Raw genomic sequence first — 20,000 nt, forward strand, 5'->3', positions numbered from 1 at the left:
TTTACTAACACGTTCGCTTTTGGTCCTTCTGTTAAATAGCTCCCCATTTTCTCGTTCTTTCTCTTTCTATCTCTCTTTCTGCCTCTCTCCCTCTCTTTCTCTTTCGTATTCATACTCTCTTTCTGTTCGGTCTTGGGTAGTGTATTATAAAAGGACGTCCTTTCTGTCTGGTTCAGGTCTTCTTCCCTTCTTCCCTCTAATGCTTATAACGCAAGTCAATACTATCCACCATCGGAGGGCTATCGAAGGATAATTCTACTGGGGTTATGGTATGATGGATTTTGTTATCGAGGATCGTTTTGAATTGGTTTTATGGTTTAAGTGTGTGTGTGTGTGTGAGCGTGTGCGTCTGCGAGCGAATGATGGGAATGAACGATTATTCAATCGGAATGCTGTCCACGTGCCGTCTGGGTCTAGGGTCCTTCCCAAAATAGTTGCTCTATGTCCATGAGGAAGCTCTACCAAGAGGATCCTTTGCGTTCTCCCCTCCCCCTTTCGAAACCGAAAATCTTAGGTAAGCAACCAACGCGAACAAACGAAACACAACCAAACATGTTAACCAACATAAGCATACACAAACGAAAAGAAAAAAATGGGGTCAAAAGTTAGTGCATGATGTCGTCGTCGTCATTAGAGAGGATGAGTATGCATTAATGGTTCGATAGGAGAGGCCATGCCGGTGCTGCCTGTACACTCTCGCATACTCTCTTATGTACCCCATCTTGTGTGTCACGTGTAGCCCGAAAATTAAATCACCATTCGACATCATGATCATGACTTTCCACCCGTTCCTCACTACTCACCCCCTCAAAAAAACACTTCCTCAAATACAGCAGCGACGTGGAGCCAATGATGTCGATCCAAGAGTTTAACCAACATCAGCAGCACCTGATGCACCAGCAGCGGATGCGCCATCTGCAGCAGCAGCCACTGCCACCGATTCCACCACCACCGCCACCATCGTCGGGCGCGTGGGATGGACAGGATCCATCGTTGCCACCGGCGCTACCGGCTAAACCGCCGAAGAAAAACATTCTCAAATCACCACTGAAGGCCATCCGCAATGCGTTTATCAAGTCAACGCGGCCCCTGAGGCGCCAAGTCAGTTTGGTTGAGTCGCAGGACAAGAAATCGTTGCGACCGATCCTGAAGCGGCAACACTCGCTGATGGAACCGCGCACCGGCCGGATGCGCATACCGGATCCGCAGTACGATCAGAGAGCATACTATGCCCAACAACAGCAGCAGCAGCAGCATCACCATCACCAGCAGCAGCAGATGTATTACAACGATCCACGGTATCCAGGGTATCATCAGGAATCTTACTCACCCCGTGGTGGTTATCAGCGACACGAGGCTTACTACCCAAAGGATGGTAACAGCACCTATCAGAACCTCGAGCTGGAATCGATGTATGGTGGAACCGGTGCGATGGCCGGTGGACTATCGTCGTCCTCCGCCTCCTACTATGATCATCAGCCCGATCGTGGCTACGGTTACCATCAGCAACAGCAACAGCCCGATCTGGAGGAGAACCTGTACGCGAATCGGGCACTGATCGAACTGGAACGTGGCCGCGGTCAACTCGGTCCCGGTGCCAGCGTCAGCACACTGGGGCGCCGCATTGTACGGCGCCACAGTATGGCCGATCGTACCGCACCGTCGCCCAGCTTCGGTCATCTGAATCGTCGACGGATGGGATCGGAACGGGGACCGCAACATGCGCCACCGGTACCATACCAACCGGGCGCCGGACGGTTTGGTCCCGGTGAAATGAGTGGTCCATCTGGTGGTAGCATCTGTAACACTAGCCTCGGTACGGCGCTGGATGACTCGATCTACCAGAGCAAGAGTGGTTCGTTCCTGTACAACGAGGGTGCTTCGCGAGTTGAACACGCGAGGACACGTCCGTACGATGATCCGGTGTATCAAACCCGGCGTGAGATGCATCGCGACCATCTTTACCAGAGCAAAAAGCAGATGCAAGATCGCATACAGCAAAGCCGGCTCGAACAGCAGCAGCAACTGCAGCAACAGCAACACTGCACGCACGGCTCACCGGGTGCATCGGGACACTCTCGGGGTTCCTCATCGACGACGACGGCCACCACTAGCGGAGTGATCAGTGGAAGTGATCGGTTCGCACGCAAAGAGCTAGCCACCGGAGCCACCAGCGGTTCGTGCTCCAGCTCCAGCACACCGAACTCACCGTCGAGCAGCTCCGGCAAGAGCAGCCATTCGGCGTCACGCAACGGTGAGCTACGGGAGCGGCGCAGCCAGATGCGCGACCAGATCCATCAGTCACGCAAGGAAGCAATGGAATCGATGGCGGAACCGGTGTACGCCGCACGCCGTGAGCTGAAACATGAACCGATCTACGAATCGAAGAACGAGCTCGATTCGGCGGTGGCCAGCGAAGGTGGACCTGCAGCAGTCGAGGCGGTGGTGCCGGTGGTGGCGGACGCACTGAGCCGGCTACAGCTGGCGGTCGAGCCCTGCGAGAATGCCCGACCACGGCCAGCACCACGTACCGCCGCACCACTGGCAGCCGAAGAGGATGACGATGACGACGATCACGATCACGACGCGAAAGAACATGAAGAACGTGGGGCCGATGAGGAAGGGAAGGATGGTGAGGAAGGGAACCACGAAGAAGGAGAGCAAATGCTGTCCGATGATCGCACTCTCAGTAGCAACAACGAGACGACCATCCTCGAGAAGATCATCGCATCATCGCCAAGGGCAACGGCAGGCGGTCCGGGCGTCCCCAGCAGTCCCGCGTTGCCACCGGTCAGCCAAGGGACACCGAAGAGTAGCCGGGCAACGCACATCTCGAACTTTTTGAAGCGTACGGCACCACCGGTCATGCCACCGCCCCCACCACCCCTAACAGCAACAACACCAACAAATGGTCGTGAGTTGGCGGAAGTGTACGCCAGTCGGACCTCGATCGAGACGCAGTACACGGCCACGACGACTTCGCAGATGAGTCTCCCGATTGGGCCACCGAATGCGACCAGCACTCCGTTTGCTAGCGAGATGTCCCTTGGGTTACCGCCACCCCGGCAACCGATCACACGGCGTGCCATCTTCGATGCGGCCGGTGGTAACCTGTGCGATCCGATCTGGAACGTTTCGCTTCACATACCGCCCGGTGCGATCGCGCCCGGTGTCCAGCAGGAGATCTACTTCACCGTTACCGATCCGCGGCTTAGTGAAACCGTCGGTGGACCACCGCTGGACATGGAGAATGGTTGGTTCCCCTCATACCACACCCCCCACAAATATCGTTGCTTTCACCTGCTCCCTCTGCCACCGTGATGTGGACACTCGCCCTCCCCTCTTTCACATATAAAACACACACCCTTTAGTACTAGTACTAGAAACTCACCTCGTGCGATACACTTGCCTGCGTAATCATCCGTCGTCTGTGTGTGTGTGTGTGTGTGTGTGTGTGTGTGTGTGTTGTTGTTGTTGTTGTGGCATTGTGCTTTGCCGTCATGCTTTCGTCCTGCACCACCATTCGTTCGGCAGCATCATGACCGCACTCTTACCCCCTTCCCGCTGACTGCACTGCAAAGCATCCGTATCTGTCTGAGTATCTCGCGATCGCTTGCTGCCCGTTTGTTTCACAGTTGTGCTACCATGTTGTTGTTACTTTGTAGGGCTTTACCACCGCCTAATATTATCCAGTTTTTTTTCTATTGTTTCGTTTTTCACTTCTTCTTTTTTTATCATTTTTGTTTATCCTTTCTGTTTTCGTTTGTCTCGCGAAGCATTTTGAAGCTTTGTTTTAAGGGTTTTCCTTCTTTTTTTGGTTTGTTCTAATGTGTTGCACATCGTTTTTGATATCCTCGTTAATCGTATCGTTCGTGCTAGAGCGTGCTTCGGATTTTGTATGAGTTTTATTGTATGAGCGTATGTGTGTTGATTTGATTTTAGTGAGTTAGTGTGTGTGTGTGTGCAATTAGTGTGTTTGGGTCACTAATTCTCCATTTGTTCACTACATGTATGGCTTGCATGTATTGCACTTTGATTAATACTCGTTTCTACTTCATCGCTGCATGCCAACCAGGTGTACCTGCACATATTAACCTCCTCCTTCGTAAGTGTAGCGTAGTTCTACCTCTTAATGCATGCTGCATGCGTCCATTGAGCTTAGTGGATTTCTCTAAGGATTTTTTTCAACATCTCCCGAGGTGGCCGTTACGTAAACCAAAAGGCTGTTGTCACTACGCCGGAAGGCAGCTAACATTCGTTTCGTTTGCTCTATTATGCCAACAGGTGAAACGATGCTCTCACCACTGGTCATGTGTGGTCCCCAGGGCACGGAGTTTCTGCAACCGGTTACCCTCAACATACCGCACTGTGCCGGTCGCACGGCCTCGCTCGGTCTCTCGTTGAAGGCGACCGACAGTGAGAAGAACCTACGAACCGACTGGGAGGACATCGATCTACCCAGCAATACGGCCGCCCATACCGTCTCGGTCAAGGTGGATCACTTCTGAACCAGATCCGCCCCGTCCGTCCAACGTTTCTCCATTAGTGCCTTTTCGCCTTCCCCCTGCTCGCCTCCGCCCCTCCGTTCGCTTCACCGTTCTACACGTTTGCCAAATTTGTTCACTCTGTTGTGGCCTCCATCCGTAGTCCATCTGGCGTCGCAAGAGAAGCAGCAAGATAGAAGATAAGCAACGAACAGACAGCGCAAGGACCGCAAGGATCACGAAGGTTTAGATGAACGGAAGTGCAGTAGCATATCGGTGTTGAATGTTATGGAGAGAGACGGAAAGAGGTTTGTGCATAGGGATTACTTGCTACCAGCCATGCAAACGTGAACGTTAACGCACTCACCAGCAAGAATTAAGTTAAGATATACAGTATGGCTAGGTTAGAGACTGTAGGCTGTACATACGGATGAAGCAAGAAAGGCTGGAGTGGAGGGTGCTCATTGCTTTGCTGCAACTCAGCATACGATGGGGAATCTTTCTAGCTTAGGGTTAACTTAAGGTAAATATGTGGGTGGCTAGGGTCATGCCAGCAAAGCATCGGTGCATCTACGGGATAATCTAAGTACTACAACCCGGCACTAAGAACCGTTCATAGGTTATGTTAGAAGACGTACGATACTCCGGATTTTAGCACGGTAAAATCGAGTCGTAAGTTTAGAAAGATTGCCATCATGCCGTTTATTTGTTTTCATACTTTCGCTAGCTGCACTATTAGGAGTTTACACTCTGCACAACATCAAACCGTGCGATCGATCAACCGACCAACCCAGCCGACCCTCCGACCGATCGACGCAACAACACTATTGCTGACTATATCGTAACACTGTATCGTGTGCATTTACTGTACCGCCGTGGCTTGGGTGATCGCGTAGCTTTTACCCTACCCACGGCATCTTATCTCGCATAAAACCAGAGCGAACATAGATTGTACTATATTTTTGTTTTATGAAATGAATAAAAATCAGAATCATAACGTACTATTTCGTTTATTAATTCAAAAACGTAAGCCTGCTAATGCAATAGTAAGCTGAGGCAAACGCAAGTAGGCTAAAGAATTGATCCATCCAGCAATTGTGTAAAAAGAGTTGCAAAAAGTAATTTTTCTCAAATTTTTCATCTCCGACATCGGAACATCCTGTGCGAAGGGGATCAGTAGCAAAAGAGTTGGTTGGTGATTCTCTTAGACGTTCCTCGCTGCAACAAGTTGTTTTTGGGATGTGTAATTATTGGAATTTCCGAAATGTTTCTTGTAATCGATAGTAACAGACACTTTGTTGCATTGAATATTATTGCAGGTGATATTTCAGCGACCAAAATCCTAGAGCTTTTAAGATAATGCTCTTCCAACTGAGATTATCAATGCCAAACTCGATTATGCTAGACACCCTGTTCGTAGGTGCAGTAGAATTCCTTGAATGATTTTAACTGATCACATCTAGTTACTCCATTATACTGAACTTCCAAAGACGTCTTTTGATCCGATTGAAGCCTGCGGTACGCATTTTTCATGTTACTAGTTCGGGTAACACTGTTAAAAAAATACGGAAGATACGTTTGGGCGAACTGGGGTTTTATTCCAGACTCCACTAATGGAGAGCTGTGTTTGGAATACACTACAGCTCATATAGAGTATCACGCTTCTTGCAAGACGGAACAAATATTCATTTGTTTTATCATTCCCTTGAATAAGTGTACAATCATAAAAAAGACACTTATATAATAAACTAGCTGCCCCGACAGACTTCGTACTGTCTTTGATCGGTCGTGGGTTTATCGTAAACAGGAACTTTAAAATTTTAGTAGATATAATTTTATCTATTCCATAATTTGGTAGTATTCGATTTATCAATGAACCAAATCAATAGCTAGGTCCGTTAGTGATGTTGGAAATAGAGATGCGACGTGCTTGTAAATATGAGCTGGAAAGTTAACATGATGTTTGAGTTTTAAGGCTTTGCCTTTCTGGCTAAATGACGTCATTTGGAACAACGAACTATATTTTCCCAAGTATTTTTAAAAAAGTTTGACTTTGGTATTCGGCTTGCACATAGCTCGTTAAGTTCAAATGCTGTGTATTTAACGGCATTACAATACGACACACTTGATCCATTTTTCCCCGGTATTCAGCTTACGATGATTTATATAGTCACATGGTAGATAATAACTAAAAGCACCGCACTTCAAATTTACTCAAATGTCTATCGAGCAGATCGAGGGTCTTTCTTTTCTCTCGGACATTCTCAGTGATCATGCCAATCGCAAGTTGTTCTTGATAGATAGGATTTGTTTGTATTGTTTTCTGTTACTATTCGGCTACTGCTCCTTTATATGTTTGTGCATGCAATTCTGATCGTTTACCATTCATAGCCCGATACGTTGAAAATCGTCAATGATAAGAGGCACGTAAATCAATAGTCGAAAATTAATATAATTCTTGATCAATTCAAATATTTCGCAACTGAATAAGTTTTTGTTATTGTTTCATGTAAATTGATTTGTGAAAATTAAAGCAACTTCTTAATTAACTCATGACTTAACTAAACTTAAGAAATTGTTAAAATTTAAACCAACAATAGATATAAGCCAACAATAGACAAAAAAATGGTAACGATTTGCAGCATTGCCGGTCCCATGGTTATCATTCCACCCTAGCCGGGCTCCCTCTCTCTCTCTCTCTCTCTCTCTCATGTATTGGTCTCATTTTTAAAATTATTATTCATGAATTAAACGCAACTATCTAACCTTCCCACCCCTCACTCTGCTCTGCAAGATGTACGAAATGGAGGGTGGTGATGGTGGATAGGTGAAAGAAGCAAGTAAAAGAGTATTAAGTGAATCCAATCGATTTAGAGACTATCAAAACCTAGGAAACGATACCCATATTGCCCTAGGACGTATTTTAAGGATTGGGGTTGTATGGAAGCTCCCCTTTCCCCTCATCCGATGTAGACCAAATTTTGTCCCATAGTTTCTCAGATGACCATCAACAATTGTGCAAGTTTTAATGGTATTCGGTTCATAACTCGCGGAGAAATGAATGTTTTTAACAATCAAGTGTTAGAGAAGGGCATGAAGGAAGGTAGCGGGGGGTTTCTAACCATGCCTATAGCACTCACCGGCCCCAAAAACCCCCACATACCAAATTTGGAGTCAATCGGTCCAGTAGTTTCGGAGTCTATACCGGACATCCGGACAGACACATTCATTTTTATATATATAGATAATAGATAATAGATAATAGATAATAAAAAAAAATAGTTAAAACGTAAAAGTTTTAAACATAATGAAGCAGCAAATGTATTGCATGACAGTGTAACTGAAAGTGAAGTATGTTACTGTAAAAATCAAGCTCTAATTAGAATTTCAGTAGGATTAGGAAAAATGTTAAGTTTGATAGGCGTAGTCATTCAATTGCAACATACATTAGTATGTAGCTTTGTATTGCTTTTGTCACCCGATCTGGCGTGCCTCGATAGCGCAGTCGGTAGCGCGTAAGTCTCATAATCTTAAGGTCGTGAGTTCGATCCTCACTCGGGGCAGGCGATTACCTTTTGCTTCCAGTGATTCTTCATTCTCTTATCAATTATAAAATACTGCATATTATGGAAGCTATCATTTATACTTCCATTTATATATTTATTTATTTTTAATCGATAGAAAAAGTATTCTGGACCCCCGCCATGCCGATACATTACTTTTCCGACAATCCAAGGAGCATGGTCACAGTTAAATGACATTTGAGCATAATATCTTTTATTTGATGAACAACCAGAACATTATGAAATGGGTTTTTGATGGTAAGATGTTACTGAGGATTGGTTGGTTATTTATTTATAAAATGTTTCAAAGGAACAACCAATGAATTTACTTCGAATTAAAGTTAAGCCGTACTCTTGGTAAAGTTTAAGCGATAATGGACAAAATACGCCTACAAAATATGGAGTATTTCTTGTATTTCATAGAATGAAGACTACTGGAAGCAACCAAGAATGAAGACTACTGGAAAGGAACAACCAATGAATTTACTTCGAATTAAAGTTAAGCCGTACTCTTGGTAAAGTTTAAGCGATAATGGACAAAATACGCCTACAAAATATGGAGTATTTCTTGTATTTCATAGAATGAAGACTACTGGAAGCAAAAGATAATTGCCTGCCCCGAGTGAGGATCGAACTCACGACCTTAAGATTATGAGACTTACGCGCTACCGACTGCGCTATCGAGGCACGGCAGATTGAGTGACAAAAGCAATACAAAGCTATATACTAATTTATGTTGTAATTTTTCACAAACTGTATTCAATGCTTATCTTTTTTTACCGGGAATGTTTATACCAAATTACCTAAAAACAACCTCATAGCATTACAGAAAACTATTCAAATTATACACTATACGGAAAAGGATAACAGAGAGTAACAGGTTGAGACAACAAAAACATAGTATTATTCTGAAGGTTGTTTTGCGCCTTCCAACATGACTCATTCGAATGTAACACAAAACCTTGATGAATTGATTAAACATTTCGAGTTTCCGTGCGCTTCGAAAACTGGCTGACAATTGTGGCACCGCAAATTCAAATCCCTCCACACTCGACCAGCTCTGCATGGGATGCACCGTCACGGGAAATGCTTGTGTTAGATTTGCAATTTCCTGCCACCCCCACCGATCGATTGGGCAGCACAACTTACATTTTACATCCGATCGGCCACTATTCTCGAACGGAAATCGAACCATCGGCAGCCAATATCGAATATTCGCGTTTTATGACCTCCATTCCTTCGGTGCGCGATCTGGAATAAAAATATTTACCCGTTCAAACACAAGAGGAACGCGCTAACGCTGCGCATCGTGTCCGCTGGTGCATCAGCGCGGGGCCATCTGGTTTTTTCGAAGCTATTGGATACACGACGATTAAGATATCTAATATTAGCCGTTCGAGGAGCGTGGACTGAAGCGTGGAAAAAGTAGCCGGACTCTCGGACCCACGGGTTCGACCATTTTTCTTTTTCTTTCGAGGAAAACATCCGCTTGATCCAATGTACAATCACAGAAATCTCCGACTTGGATGGCGCTACCATTTACTACGGATCGAATCGGATGTATCGTATGTACGGTGGAAGCCGCGAAGGTCGTCTCCGGTGTAGTCTCTCTTTTGGTTCGGTTTTTGGAGGAAATCTTTTGACTTTATTCTGGAGTAGCTCGCTCAGTGGATCGCGCTAACCTAATGGCACAGCCATCTTAAAACAAAAAAAAGAGTTCAAGTAGTAGAAAGAAGCCATACACAATGGGTAGTTCATGTATTTACAGATCGCTTACTAGTGCTCTAATGCCAGCCAATGAAGTTCCGTACGAATGTGTGCTCACGTGATAAGTTACTTCTATCATTGGAACATCAAATAACCATCACTATGTTATGACTTTCTCTGTCTCTATGCTTTATCAATATTTTCTCCCATGCTCCTAGTGTTTGTCTTAAGTGGTTTTCAAGCATTCTCATACCATCGCCGAACGTCGCTTTCATAAGATTCATTGTAGGTCGAAATGTCAGGTCGAATGCTGGCTGGCACTACTACGATGGTGTTGCGGTTCCGCCCGGAGTAGTTCTCGTTGCTTGTGGGCGGCAGCTCGACCTGGGTGCTTCACTTGATGCTCGTCTTCGTCTCCAGCGCCCAGACATGTTGTGGCCACCCGGTTCGTCCTTTGATTTTACGCCCCTCGCCGCCAGTCGCACCATTATTCGAGGGAAAACTCTGGGTAACAGAACGAAAAACAATGGTTTCACATTAGACTAAGCGCAGATAAGTATGCGACGAGCCGCCGAAGGACGAAGGCCCACTAGGAAGGATGGTTGATGGGAAAACTGTGGGCGAGCATTTTGGGAATATTCTGAACGGGTTGGTGGTTTCTCGAACCCTTCTTCCTCACCCCGACCATGTTGAGTGGCATTTTCCCAGAGCACATATCGATACCGCGGTGCTACGGTCGGCGCAGTCCTTTGTGAGGCAATCGGGAAAATGGGTTTCCACTTAAGAGATAGTCATACGCCCAAGACCAATCCAAGCAATCATCCAACGCTGACTCCGTTGCCATAACATCAATCAAACTGCATCCCATGGCCTACTGTGTATATCGGAGCCGCGGCTTGACAAATTAACTTCTGGTTCGCGTATCTCTTGATCTTTTCCGGCCAACCCATTAACCGCTGCACCACACTCTCTGTGCACGTGTGTGTGTGCAGTGGGAAGACGGACGGAATTTAAAATATTCCTAATTTGTTTTATGTACATCCATCGCTCGGTCTCAAGTGCAGCGGCATTATGCGTCAAGTGTCTGCCCAAAGGCTGTTTCTATCTTTTTCTCTGGTGGGAAGCGCCCATTGCTTGGAATTTGTGCGCCTGGTTGGAGATCTGGAGACATCAAGCATCGAAAGATGGTGAAGTGCGTTGAAGTGGATTTTCCTTCCGCTAACGTAACGCAATCCCATGGTTTCGTTTTGTAGCGCGAGTTCCACTTCCGCAAGCAATCTTGCCTAATCTCACACACTATCAGGCCGGAAGGAAATGGAGGCGATGAGATAAAACCGCGGAACGACCCCCGATATGTTGTCGGCGAGGTTTGATGTATTTGATCATATAAATTCATATATCTTTTTATAAATATTACCGCTGCAGTATGTTTACCGCGAACCCTAACCGATAGGCTGGTTATTTATAACGATCAAATCAATCACGGCTATTCTTTCTGTTAATTAGGTAACGAAAAAACCTCCATGGAATGCGACTAATTGTGATCGCTGAAGAGACAGACAGTGATGAAAAGGGGGCGTTGTAGGTGTATGCTAACGGAATTTGTCACCATTTTTCACTGCGAGGAAAAAAGCGCGTGCGCAGTTCGTGCGATTTGAAAAGGGGCGTTTCTAAAGATTGTTACTATCTCTTGCTTGTAATAATCTGTTGCCAGGAAACTCCTTGTTAAACATAGACAATCATTAAGAATGTAACAAATGGTGAAAATGGCATATGAAGGTGCACTTCTTCGAACGGACTCCGTGGCGCAACGGTAGCGCGTCTGACTCCAGATCAGAAGGTTGCGTGTTCAAATCACGTCGGGGTCATTCTTTTTGCCATTTGCGACATCGCAAACCACACACCAACGGAGAGAGAGAGAGAACCCCTCCAAGGGTTTGCTCAAAAATGTCGATAAAAGAGAATACTCTCTGAGCAAAGAAAGAGAGAGTCCAGTATTCGAGCAAAATAGATTTCTGCCCCGAGTGAGGATCGAACTCACGACCTTAAGATTATGAGACTTACGCGCTACCGACTGCGCTATCGAGGCTTAGTTAAGGAGGTCAACCTCTAATGCAGACAGGTCCAGAACCCTCTACACATCTTTTTTATGCTCCTTGCTTCTTGGCGTGATTCCCATCGTGATGCGCATGACGACCGATTACGACCACCAGCCTCCTTAATCGACATTCTATGTTTGATAATGAAGTTAGTGTGATGCAATCATATGACTCTGCGTACGTTCCCCTCTGCCACTGCCCTTTGGTATTTTCCCACCAGCATTGGTGCACGTGCAAACCCACCCTTCAACACCTCAATCGGCAAACCCCTCGTAATGACAGAACCCCTCCTATCGCTTGCTAATGTCAACATTGCGCCGTTTGTGGCAAACGGATTGTTTTAGTGTACCGATCCGCCCAACAATGATCCGTCCGGCAGCAATCCAGCAGCCAACAACATAACCACCAAACGGACAGTAATGGTCCGGTTTCGCGAAGGGTAGAGTGGCAAAGGATAATCTAATTTCTTACTATTAGCACCACTTTGCGGTATTAAGTTGTTGCGCAATGGGGCCGCGGTATAGAGCACGAGAGCGGACTTAATGTAATTAGATCTCGTTTCTCGCACACGTTCACGCCTGCCTGCGACGTCCGCGTGGATCCTGCTGGTGGTTACTGAGGCGAAAAGCCAGAACCCAACACTGCTACGGCGGTGTCTGGAGTTTCAGCGCCTCCCCCGGCCACTAAAACTCGGGCAGGGCGAGCGAAAACCAGACGCGCTCCGCAGCAGCACAATAAAGATAATGGTTGAATTAAGAACCATATTCCACCATTCCTTCTAAACCGCAGAGCCATTTGGTTTCCCGTTCGATTGCCGGAACGTTGAATTCCACCATCAGGGGCCACGCACTAGCCGCCGTTCTACTAATACTACTACTACTACTACTTACTTGCAGCAGCGACTTCTGGGCCCGCCGTTCCGCGTTGATCTTGCGCGAAGAGGGCACCAGCTCCGCTCGGAAGTCACACGATGGATCCTGGTTTCCGTTTACGACCGCCAGCAGATGGGCAATGTAGGAGATGGCCAGACGTAGCGTTTTGATCTGGAGTGCCAGAGAGAACGGGGAAGAGAGTGAGGAACGGCAATCAAGCCGAATGTTACTTCGGGGAACTGCTAGAAGCACTGCTAGACCTGTACCTTGGAGAGCTTGGTGTCATTCGGTACGTTGGGAATGCGGTCCCGGAGTGAGGTGTAGGCCGAGTTGATGCTCTGCGTCCGACGTCGTTCCTTTTTGTTGGCCGTGTTGCGTCGCTTGACGACTCGAACGATCGGTACGCCATTGCCCGGGACCGCTTCGACGGTCGAACTGAGCAGGGCAGACGATGGTGAGGATGACGCCGCCGATGATGACGATGATGCGGGGGACGTATGATGATCGGTAGTGGTCGTTCCCGGCATCGACCGTACCGCCACCGGAAGTGACGTGCATCGGTGTACCATTCCCACCACCGTAGTATCCCTCATCGGGGATGTAGGCTGGAAGCGGAGTGAAAGATCGGAGAAGAAACAGGATTAGTGAGGCGATTGCCACAGTGCCCTAACGTAGTTCTTCTGCAAAGTGGAACAATAAAAGCAAGATTGATCTGCGGTCCTTACCGTTAACGTTCTTCTCGTACACCATCGGACAATCGTACACCGGTGATGGTTGATGGTGGTGATGGTGTGAGTGGGGTTGTGGTTGGTGATGTTGCTGCTGCTGCTGCTGCTGATGGTGATGATGATGATGAGAAGGATGATGAGGATGATGCTGATCAGCATCAGCGTCTGGTGAGCGTAGGCATGGATAGCCACCGATCAGTGATGACTGTAGCTGGTGCCGTTGCTGGTGGCCGTACACCGACGAGGATACGGACGAGGAAGTGGACGGTGACGAGGACGAGGATGAACAGGACGAGGGTGAAGGATCGCCGCAGGATGCCGGTGGCGGAGCAAGGTGCGTTGCGGTGAGCAAGCGAATGGTACTGACCGCGGCCGAGCTGCGATGATGAGCATGCCCTGGACCGAGATTAGCGTCCGCCTGCTGCGATTCGTTCGTCGAGCTACAGGGTGACCCCCAGTAACCTTCCTCCTCCATGATTGTGATCACCTGCGTTCCTGTGAGGGCGAGAAAAAAACGGGAAACATTATTTTCATGAGCTTCCAGACGTAGTTCAAGGAGATGACCAGTAATAAAAGACCAGTAGTTTGGGTGTGTACGAGCTCGAATCGAAAAAAGGAAGGTTGATCGAGGCACTCCACAAAGATGTTCCAAACGGTGAAGAAAGGCCCAACAAGCGAGTTCGTGTTGTACCATCTTGTAGGTGGCCCCTCCAAAAGGCGAAAGAAAAAGCGCGGAGCAGTATTCGTGTTGGTTGATGATTTGTTTATCATTTTCCATGCTGATACAACCTACACTCCATAGGTACGCACTCGTTGCAACCGGAGGCCGGAAAACCGGCGCGTGATCCGAGGCCAGTACGTAAACACGACGATGGTGATGACGATATGGCTACGGAGTACATAAATCGAGCGATCCACCGTCACATGCCTCTCCAACGGAACCCGCGTCCTGTGATGCCGTGTTTACAATTCCTTGGCCACGGCGGTCTAGGGAACTGCTATTCCGGACCTCTACGAGACAAAGAAGAGGTTGAAGCGCAACAGCAGACCACGAACGGATCTCCTGGGAGATGCTGCACCATTTGCACCACAAGATACACACACACACACACACACCCTAAGAACGAACACAGGATTGCATGCATGAGTAGCGAAAGGATTGATGACGATCCGGATGAAGTGGATCGCCAGGACCGTAAGGATGGCTTCCGGGTGCCGCTCGAATCTGTAGCCGTCATCCGATATCCTACTGTCACCCGTTGTTATCACCTCGGTTCCGTTTTCCCTTTTTTAACCCATTTTCAGATGGCAGTAGGCTGCGATCAGGGATCACCCTTTTCCGTTCTGTTTATTTTGTGATTCTTTCCATTGGCCCCGGTCGATCGTTTAACGGTAGCTAGAAGATCACTAGCGTTCCTCTCGGTATCTGTCTCTTGTTTTCCGGACCATTTGCCGCTGGGAGGAAAATGCCACTTGAGATGTTTATCTTCGCCTCGATGGGGAACGGAAGAAGTATCTCTTTTCCGATTCGTTGCGGAAGTTAATTTGAAGTGTCCTCGGGAAAGTGTTGGTGATACTGGTTTAGGTGACGTTTGCCAGTCGAAATTAGAATGCCATTGACATGATTTGATTGTAATAGTTTGTCTGGTTCGATACATTCCGCAAGGAAGGAAAAAGAAATGCCAAAAGAAGGCAATGGGAGTAAAAGCATCAGATGCAGTGTCCTGTAGGATGTTGTAAGCTTCCTTTTACATTCGTTGCTTAGGTTACTCATCCCCGTTGGCCCGCATTGTATCCGTGACATAACCAACACCTTTGGGCGGCATGTTTCTAACACAACACCGGACCAAATTGCCCAACGATTAGTCACTAGCGCAGGGCAATATTGGCGGGGCCGTAGGCCACGTCTCGACCGTGTCACGTGTAGACACGAGGAGGGCTCGCTAACTGACGGCTTATTGATCGATCCGATCGGATTCGATTACATAAGAAGCTGTAATCAAACTTATCATCGTACGGTACGGCACGGTCCTGGAATACACCCCGGAAACATCCTCCGATGGGACGTGAACACGAAAGTAAACCGTGAAATGAAATGCTGGCGAAAGGAAAGACCATGCGCCGTCTGCCCGGAGATACGCACCTTGCTCCGGACAAGACCTTGTCTTATCGGGGGTGCCCGTTGCATTTTGGGTGGCGCGTTTAATGAAGGTAATAATCTCTGGCTAAATTTAGAATGACGCTGTCGCGCCGGTTTGTTGGTTTTCGGGGTTTACGTTCAGTTGCTTTTTTAGTTCCTCTCCTGTCCGTAAACATGGCATACGGGGTTTAGAAAACTCGAAAGCCGACTGTTTGTGTTGTGGCGATCGATTTTCAGAACTGGAGCAGCAGAACTGGAGTAGGTAAGGATGGTTTTGTTTTACAAACTGGACGTATCAAATGTTTTAGTGCACTTTTTGTAACAAAAAACACATCGTTGGTTTGATCAAATTTTCAATATTCTTTTAACATTTTGATGAATGATTTGTCCTTCAAATCCGTGTTATGAATTAATTTTGAATTATGGAACTCTTTTTGATTATGAATCATGTAATAACTGTGCAAAACTTCGTACTCCGGTAAAGTTGAATTGATTTGGTTGTTGTTGAGAATATTTCCGTAAAAATAGCATTTTTTAGCAAATAAATAGCAAATAGTTGTTTTTGTCGATAAATCGTATTACAATCCTTTGGCAAACATACGGTTCGTCCGTTTTCATATGTGAAAAATAAAATCAATCCTTTGGCAAGTGTTTCACATCAGTGATCAGATCATTGTTTGAAATAGTTTGCGTTGGTATGTAATTATTACTTAGAAGCTTCCATAAGATTTTCCCAAAACACATTCTCGCTGCCCTCGAAGACCTTACCTGTATTCTGTGAATCAGCTGGATAGAGTTGTGTATAGTAGCTACCTCCATTAGCTTCGTAGTACGGATCAGGATCACAGACGGGCTGACACAGATCGCCATCCGAAGAACCAGACTCAAAGCTGGACATTTTGTTGTACATTTGGAAAACTCCCGATCTTCCAAAACCCTCACACAAATACTCAAAAACTGTACAAATACTGTTCACTGATTTGCTGTTGATATTCCACTTAATGGCTAAAACTTCTTCACTTCAACTTCTTGTGTAACAAATTTTACTAAAACCCTCCAATAAGTTTCCCCTTTTCCACGAGTTTTCCACCTTCTTAGCCTTCAAACACACACTGCGGCTAGTGGGCAAATAGTGATTTCGATATCGGGATCGGGACGGAAGGATTCTCGCACGCTCTAGCTTCAAGCTCTGGTTCAAGACTATCTGCTGCTGGTGATGCTGATGCTGCGGCTCATCTCGCGGGGACCGACCAGGATTGGTTGAAAGCACTTGACTCACGTCGCGGATTCGTCGTGGGAAAACGAAAACCACACCCACCGAAAAACTCCCCCACCTCCCAGGAAAGTCGAACACTAAAGGCGCAGACCCCGTTTTTTAGTCATTCAATATTTATTCATAGCCTTCCGTTTAGTCGCATTTAGAATATAACATCTAGTTTTTCGCAATATTTTGTTCGATTAAAACTATAACTGACAAAAAATATTTTGAGGCTTACAGTTGCCCATTTTGATAACAACCTTATATTTAAATATGTTTAGAAGAATAGGAATAGAGTAGAATTCAAATAGGATCTTTATATAAGCTTATAAATCAATATGTTATGCAAATAAATTAAGTCCGGGTATCGAAGATTGTTAGATTAAAAATAAATTCCAGAGATTTTAAGGATTCCCCGGAAAGTTTATTGATGTGTAGCAGGTTGCACTGCAAACCGGGTATTGAGAATTTTGTTTTTAAATCGTTTGAAATTGATATGCTCCCAAGAATACGGCCCTCCACTTTAGGTTGTACCATGGTGAACGCTTTTCTTTCGTGCATCTCAAGTGGGAAAATCAGGAAAAGGATTCGAACGGATCTGCCGCTTCACAGTGCGTTCGAAGTGATTTCTTTGGCGACAAATTGACATCGATACTAGAGTAAGCCGATGTGCTCGTTCCTTTGGCACGATCTTGTACAAAGGTCCTAGGACAAACCCAGAATACAACAGAAAGAAATCAAGCCGAAGCCGAACCTAAACTTCCCAATTTGTACTGGGATGGCAAGCCAGAAAGGACCTCCTGTCTGGAAGTCGGTCCCCTGGGTCACAGTACTGCCGCTTTGGTGGCCGTGAACCTTCAATATGTTGCTGCCGTAAAGAAAACTCATGTAAACAAGGGTCCGGACAGGAGGAAAAACGAGACCGCGGCGGACACTTCAAGTGTCGCGGTTGCTTTGTTTGCGCTGGGATTTCCACCGCGATCCTTTCGCTTGGCGACACTAGCTCCAGGACTCGCGTAAGGTAATAAACTTGGGAGTCTCCGTTTTTGTTTTGGCTTCGGACTCCGAAAAAGAGCCAAACGGAGTGAAAGGATTTTCCTGAGACTGCGGACAAGCAAGTGCATAAATTGTGTCCGCTGTCCTCGTATGAACGCCACAGGAAGGAACGGGTGCATCGTAAATATTCCTCACGCACGAACTTGGACGCCTTTTTTGCCTTTTCAAGTGCCTTTGAGCTCACATGCAGCGAATAGTCCAGGACATTGGACATAGAGATGTGCTAGTGCAGCAGCACACATTGAATTGGTGTGATAAGAAGTTCAAGCACATAATTTATAATGTGTAAATCTTTCGCATGTGTAGATGCTGCTAGGCATGGTTTCTCTTCTTCATTGAGATGTTCAAGGAGATGAGATTACTGCTTTTTTTAGAAAATGCTCAGGGTCCGCTTCATGTGAATTGGCTATTTTGGCTGTGTGTTTGGCTATTTTTTATTAAATGTTTTGTTATGTTTAAAAGTGCCCATCATATTTTCAAAATGACTCTTTAATTCTCATTTTAGTTTTAGTTTGCGAGCTCCAAATGTTCCCAAAATGCCCCCAAAAATAAAGAAATTCACATAAAAAAATATTTTAAGGCTCCTGGTAAAACCGCCTGTAAAAGTGAAACTAAAACAGCAATAAGAAAAACCCTTTTCTTCTCGAATAAAATCTACTCTTCTTCTCCTGATGGAAGACAGACTAAAAGAAAAGTGATCAACGGTCTATTTCGATAAACCGTTTTCAACTGAATTAATTTAAATGTTACACGGCATTCAAAGGTCCGCATCAACCCTGCCGTTGGATACACTCCATTCAAAAATAATAGCCTCACCTGATCTTTCTATCTCGCGCTTAAATAAATTTTTATGTATAACATAACTAAATTTTTATGTATAACTTCATGTGAAACAAAAATAATTTTCTTCATCCACTTACACCATTAGCCGTGGCCACACGGGGCGAAAATTTGCGCGCAAATTTGCACATTAATGCCAAAATGTTTTCGCTTCGTGTGGCAGGGGTAAAAACCCGAAAATTTATGCCGAAATGTCAAACGTATTGTTTTCATCTGTGTTTTGGCCGCTGAAGTTGATTTCCGAATAAATTTTGCAGTTTTTAACGATTTTGTTGCTGTTGCCGCTATATTTATATTAAAAATGCAAAAACAATACGAAAAGAACCTACATTTTCGTAAATAAAGCGTTCGATAGCGTCAAGGGTTCAGCGAAAAAGTCCGCGAACGTATAAAAATTTGGGTAAAACGGAAGAATAGCCCCCGTGAACTTCTCGCTTAACTGTCATTGTGGGATTTCGCCGCTATATGTTGGCAACTCTACTAAAAAGTCAACCTACCAAATGCGCCAGAAAGAGAAAGACCAAACTTTGAAAGAACGGCACAACAATAGCTCACGACAGGCGAATTTAAAGTAGGGGCGAAGATTTTTGAAAACTCAAATTCAAATCCAACGGGCACGCAGCAACATACACGACGTGTAAATTATGATTCGTTTGGAAAAAACCCACTATTAACACTTGCTATCACGTGAGTGTTGTTTTGTTCACGGGATTAAGACTACAAAACATAAATCAAGGTATTAGCAGAGGGATGAGGAGGCATTTTATGCAATAGACTTTTGTTTATCATTACAGAAGTGTTTTCCAGTCCCTCCCCGTCCTTCTAAATATCCTAATTTTCGTTTTAAAGTTTTCCACCACCGTCAACCAAAGCTCTTGTAGAACGGTGTTGCGCTTCAGCATCGAGTAAAGCGGAGCTAGCAGCTGCTAGTTGTACGCAGTGTTCCAGCTTAAGCGCATGCTCCCATCGCTTTTCCATTTTGTCGGAATACAATGAATAGAGTTGAAATTATTACAATTAATTCCATGAGAAACGCTCCACATGATCATCGTTGCGCATGCTTTGTTTACCAACAAAGCGACCATGCTGTGAAAGAACGGCAGAGCGTAATATGATTATCTCTCTCACTCCAGTGGTTTAAGCATGCGCTATGTTGTTCATACATTTAGTACGTTTGGGACGAAACAGCTGATCGATAAGTGAGCCCTTTCTCTTTCTTTTCTAGCTACATCTCTTTCTGTCATGTTGAATTT

General features: G+C 45.8%; 3 protein-coding genes and 4 non-coding genes across 16 annotated transcripts in view; 4 read left to right on the forward strand and 3 right to left on the reverse strand.

Annotated features, from left to right (window-relative positions):
• LOC125948432 (uncharacterized) overlaps positions 1-5,479 on the forward strand; it is a 30,884-nt gene extending 25,405 nt beyond the window's left edge. For all 9 annotated transcript variants that reach the window (XM_049674471.1, XM_049674467.1, XM_049674466.1 and 6 more), the window contains 2 exons: positions 834-3,253; positions 4,285-5,479. In XM_049674471.1, the coding sequence (XP_049530428.1) occupies positions 834-3,253; positions 4,285-4,508 (2,644 nt within the window). In that variant the 3' untranslated portion in view covers positions 4,509-5,479. The remainder of the gene's footprint in view (positions 1-833; positions 3,254-4,284) is intronic.
• Positions 5,480-7,974: 2,495 nt separating this feature from the next.
• On the forward strand, positions 7,975-8,047 carry Trnam-cau (transfer RNA methionine (anticodon CAU)). The gene has a single exon. It is a non-coding gene; the product is annotated as a tRNA-Met (tRNA).
• A 614-nt stretch (positions 8,048-8,661) lies between these two features.
• Trnam-cau (transfer RNA methionine (anticodon CAU)) lies at positions 8,662-8,734 on the reverse strand. The gene has a single exon. It is a non-coding gene; the product is annotated as a tRNA-Met (tRNA).
• A 1,012-nt stretch (positions 8,735-9,746) lies between these two features.
• On the reverse strand, positions 9,747-16,725 carry LOC125948441 (heart- and neural crest derivatives-expressed protein 2-like). Of its 2 annotated transcripts, none has more exons than XM_049674484.1 (4): positions 13,451-13,703; positions 12,992-13,330; positions 12,744-12,896; positions 9,747-10,258 (listed from the first exon to the last, which is right to left on the reverse strand). In XM_049674484.1, exons 1-4 carry the CDS (start codon positions 13,610-13,612, stop codon positions 10,148-10,150), a joined length of 765 nt encoding a protein of 254 aa, XP_049530441.1. In that variant the 5' UTR covers positions 13,613-13,703; the 3' UTR covers positions 9,747-10,147. The 2 variants fall into 2 exon arrangements, with proteins under 2 accessions (XP_049530441.1, XP_049530440.1); XM_049674483.1 differs by lacking the exon at positions 9,747-10,258 and adding an exon at positions 16,362-16,725 and having other exon boundaries at positions 12,769-12,896; positions 13,451-13,948.
• On the forward strand, positions 11,551-11,622 carry Trnaw-cca (transfer RNA tryptophan (anticodon CCA)). Its single transcript has one exon. It is a non-coding gene; the product is annotated as a tRNA-Trp (tRNA).
• Trnam-cau (transfer RNA methionine (anticodon CAU)) lies at positions 11,771-11,843 on the reverse strand. The gene has a single exon. It is a non-coding gene; the product is annotated as a tRNA-Met (tRNA).
• Positions 14,063-20,000, forward strand: part of LOC125948435 (uncharacterized) — a 264,834-nt gene continuing 258,896 nt past the window's right edge. The window contains exon 1 of the mRNA XM_049674475.1: positions 14,063-14,073. The gene's annotated coding sequence lies outside the window, so the exon portion shown is untranslated. The remainder of the gene's footprint in view (positions 14,074-20,000) is intronic.

Source organism: Anopheles darlingi, chromosome 2, assembly GCF_943734745.1.
Source record: "Anopheles darlingi chromosome 2, idAnoDarlMG_H_01, whole genome shotgun sequence".
NCBI classification, from domain to species: domain Eukaryota; kingdom Metazoa; phylum Arthropoda; class Insecta; order Diptera; family Culicidae; genus Anopheles; species Anopheles darlingi.

Coding starts and splice junctions, on each gene's coding strand:
- LOC125948441 (XM_049674483.1), bottom strand. CDS start 16,503: ATGTACAACAAAATGTCCAGCTTTGAGTCTGGTTCTTCGGATGGCGAT. Junction 13,949..16,361: donor AGCTGATTCACAGAATACAG/GTAAGGTCTTCG, acceptor TCGCCCTCACAG/GAACGCAGGTGATCACAATC. Junction 13,331..13,450: donor GTACGAGAAGAACGTTAACG/GTAAGGACCGCA, acceptor CTCCGCTTCCAG/CCTACATCCCCGATGAGGGA.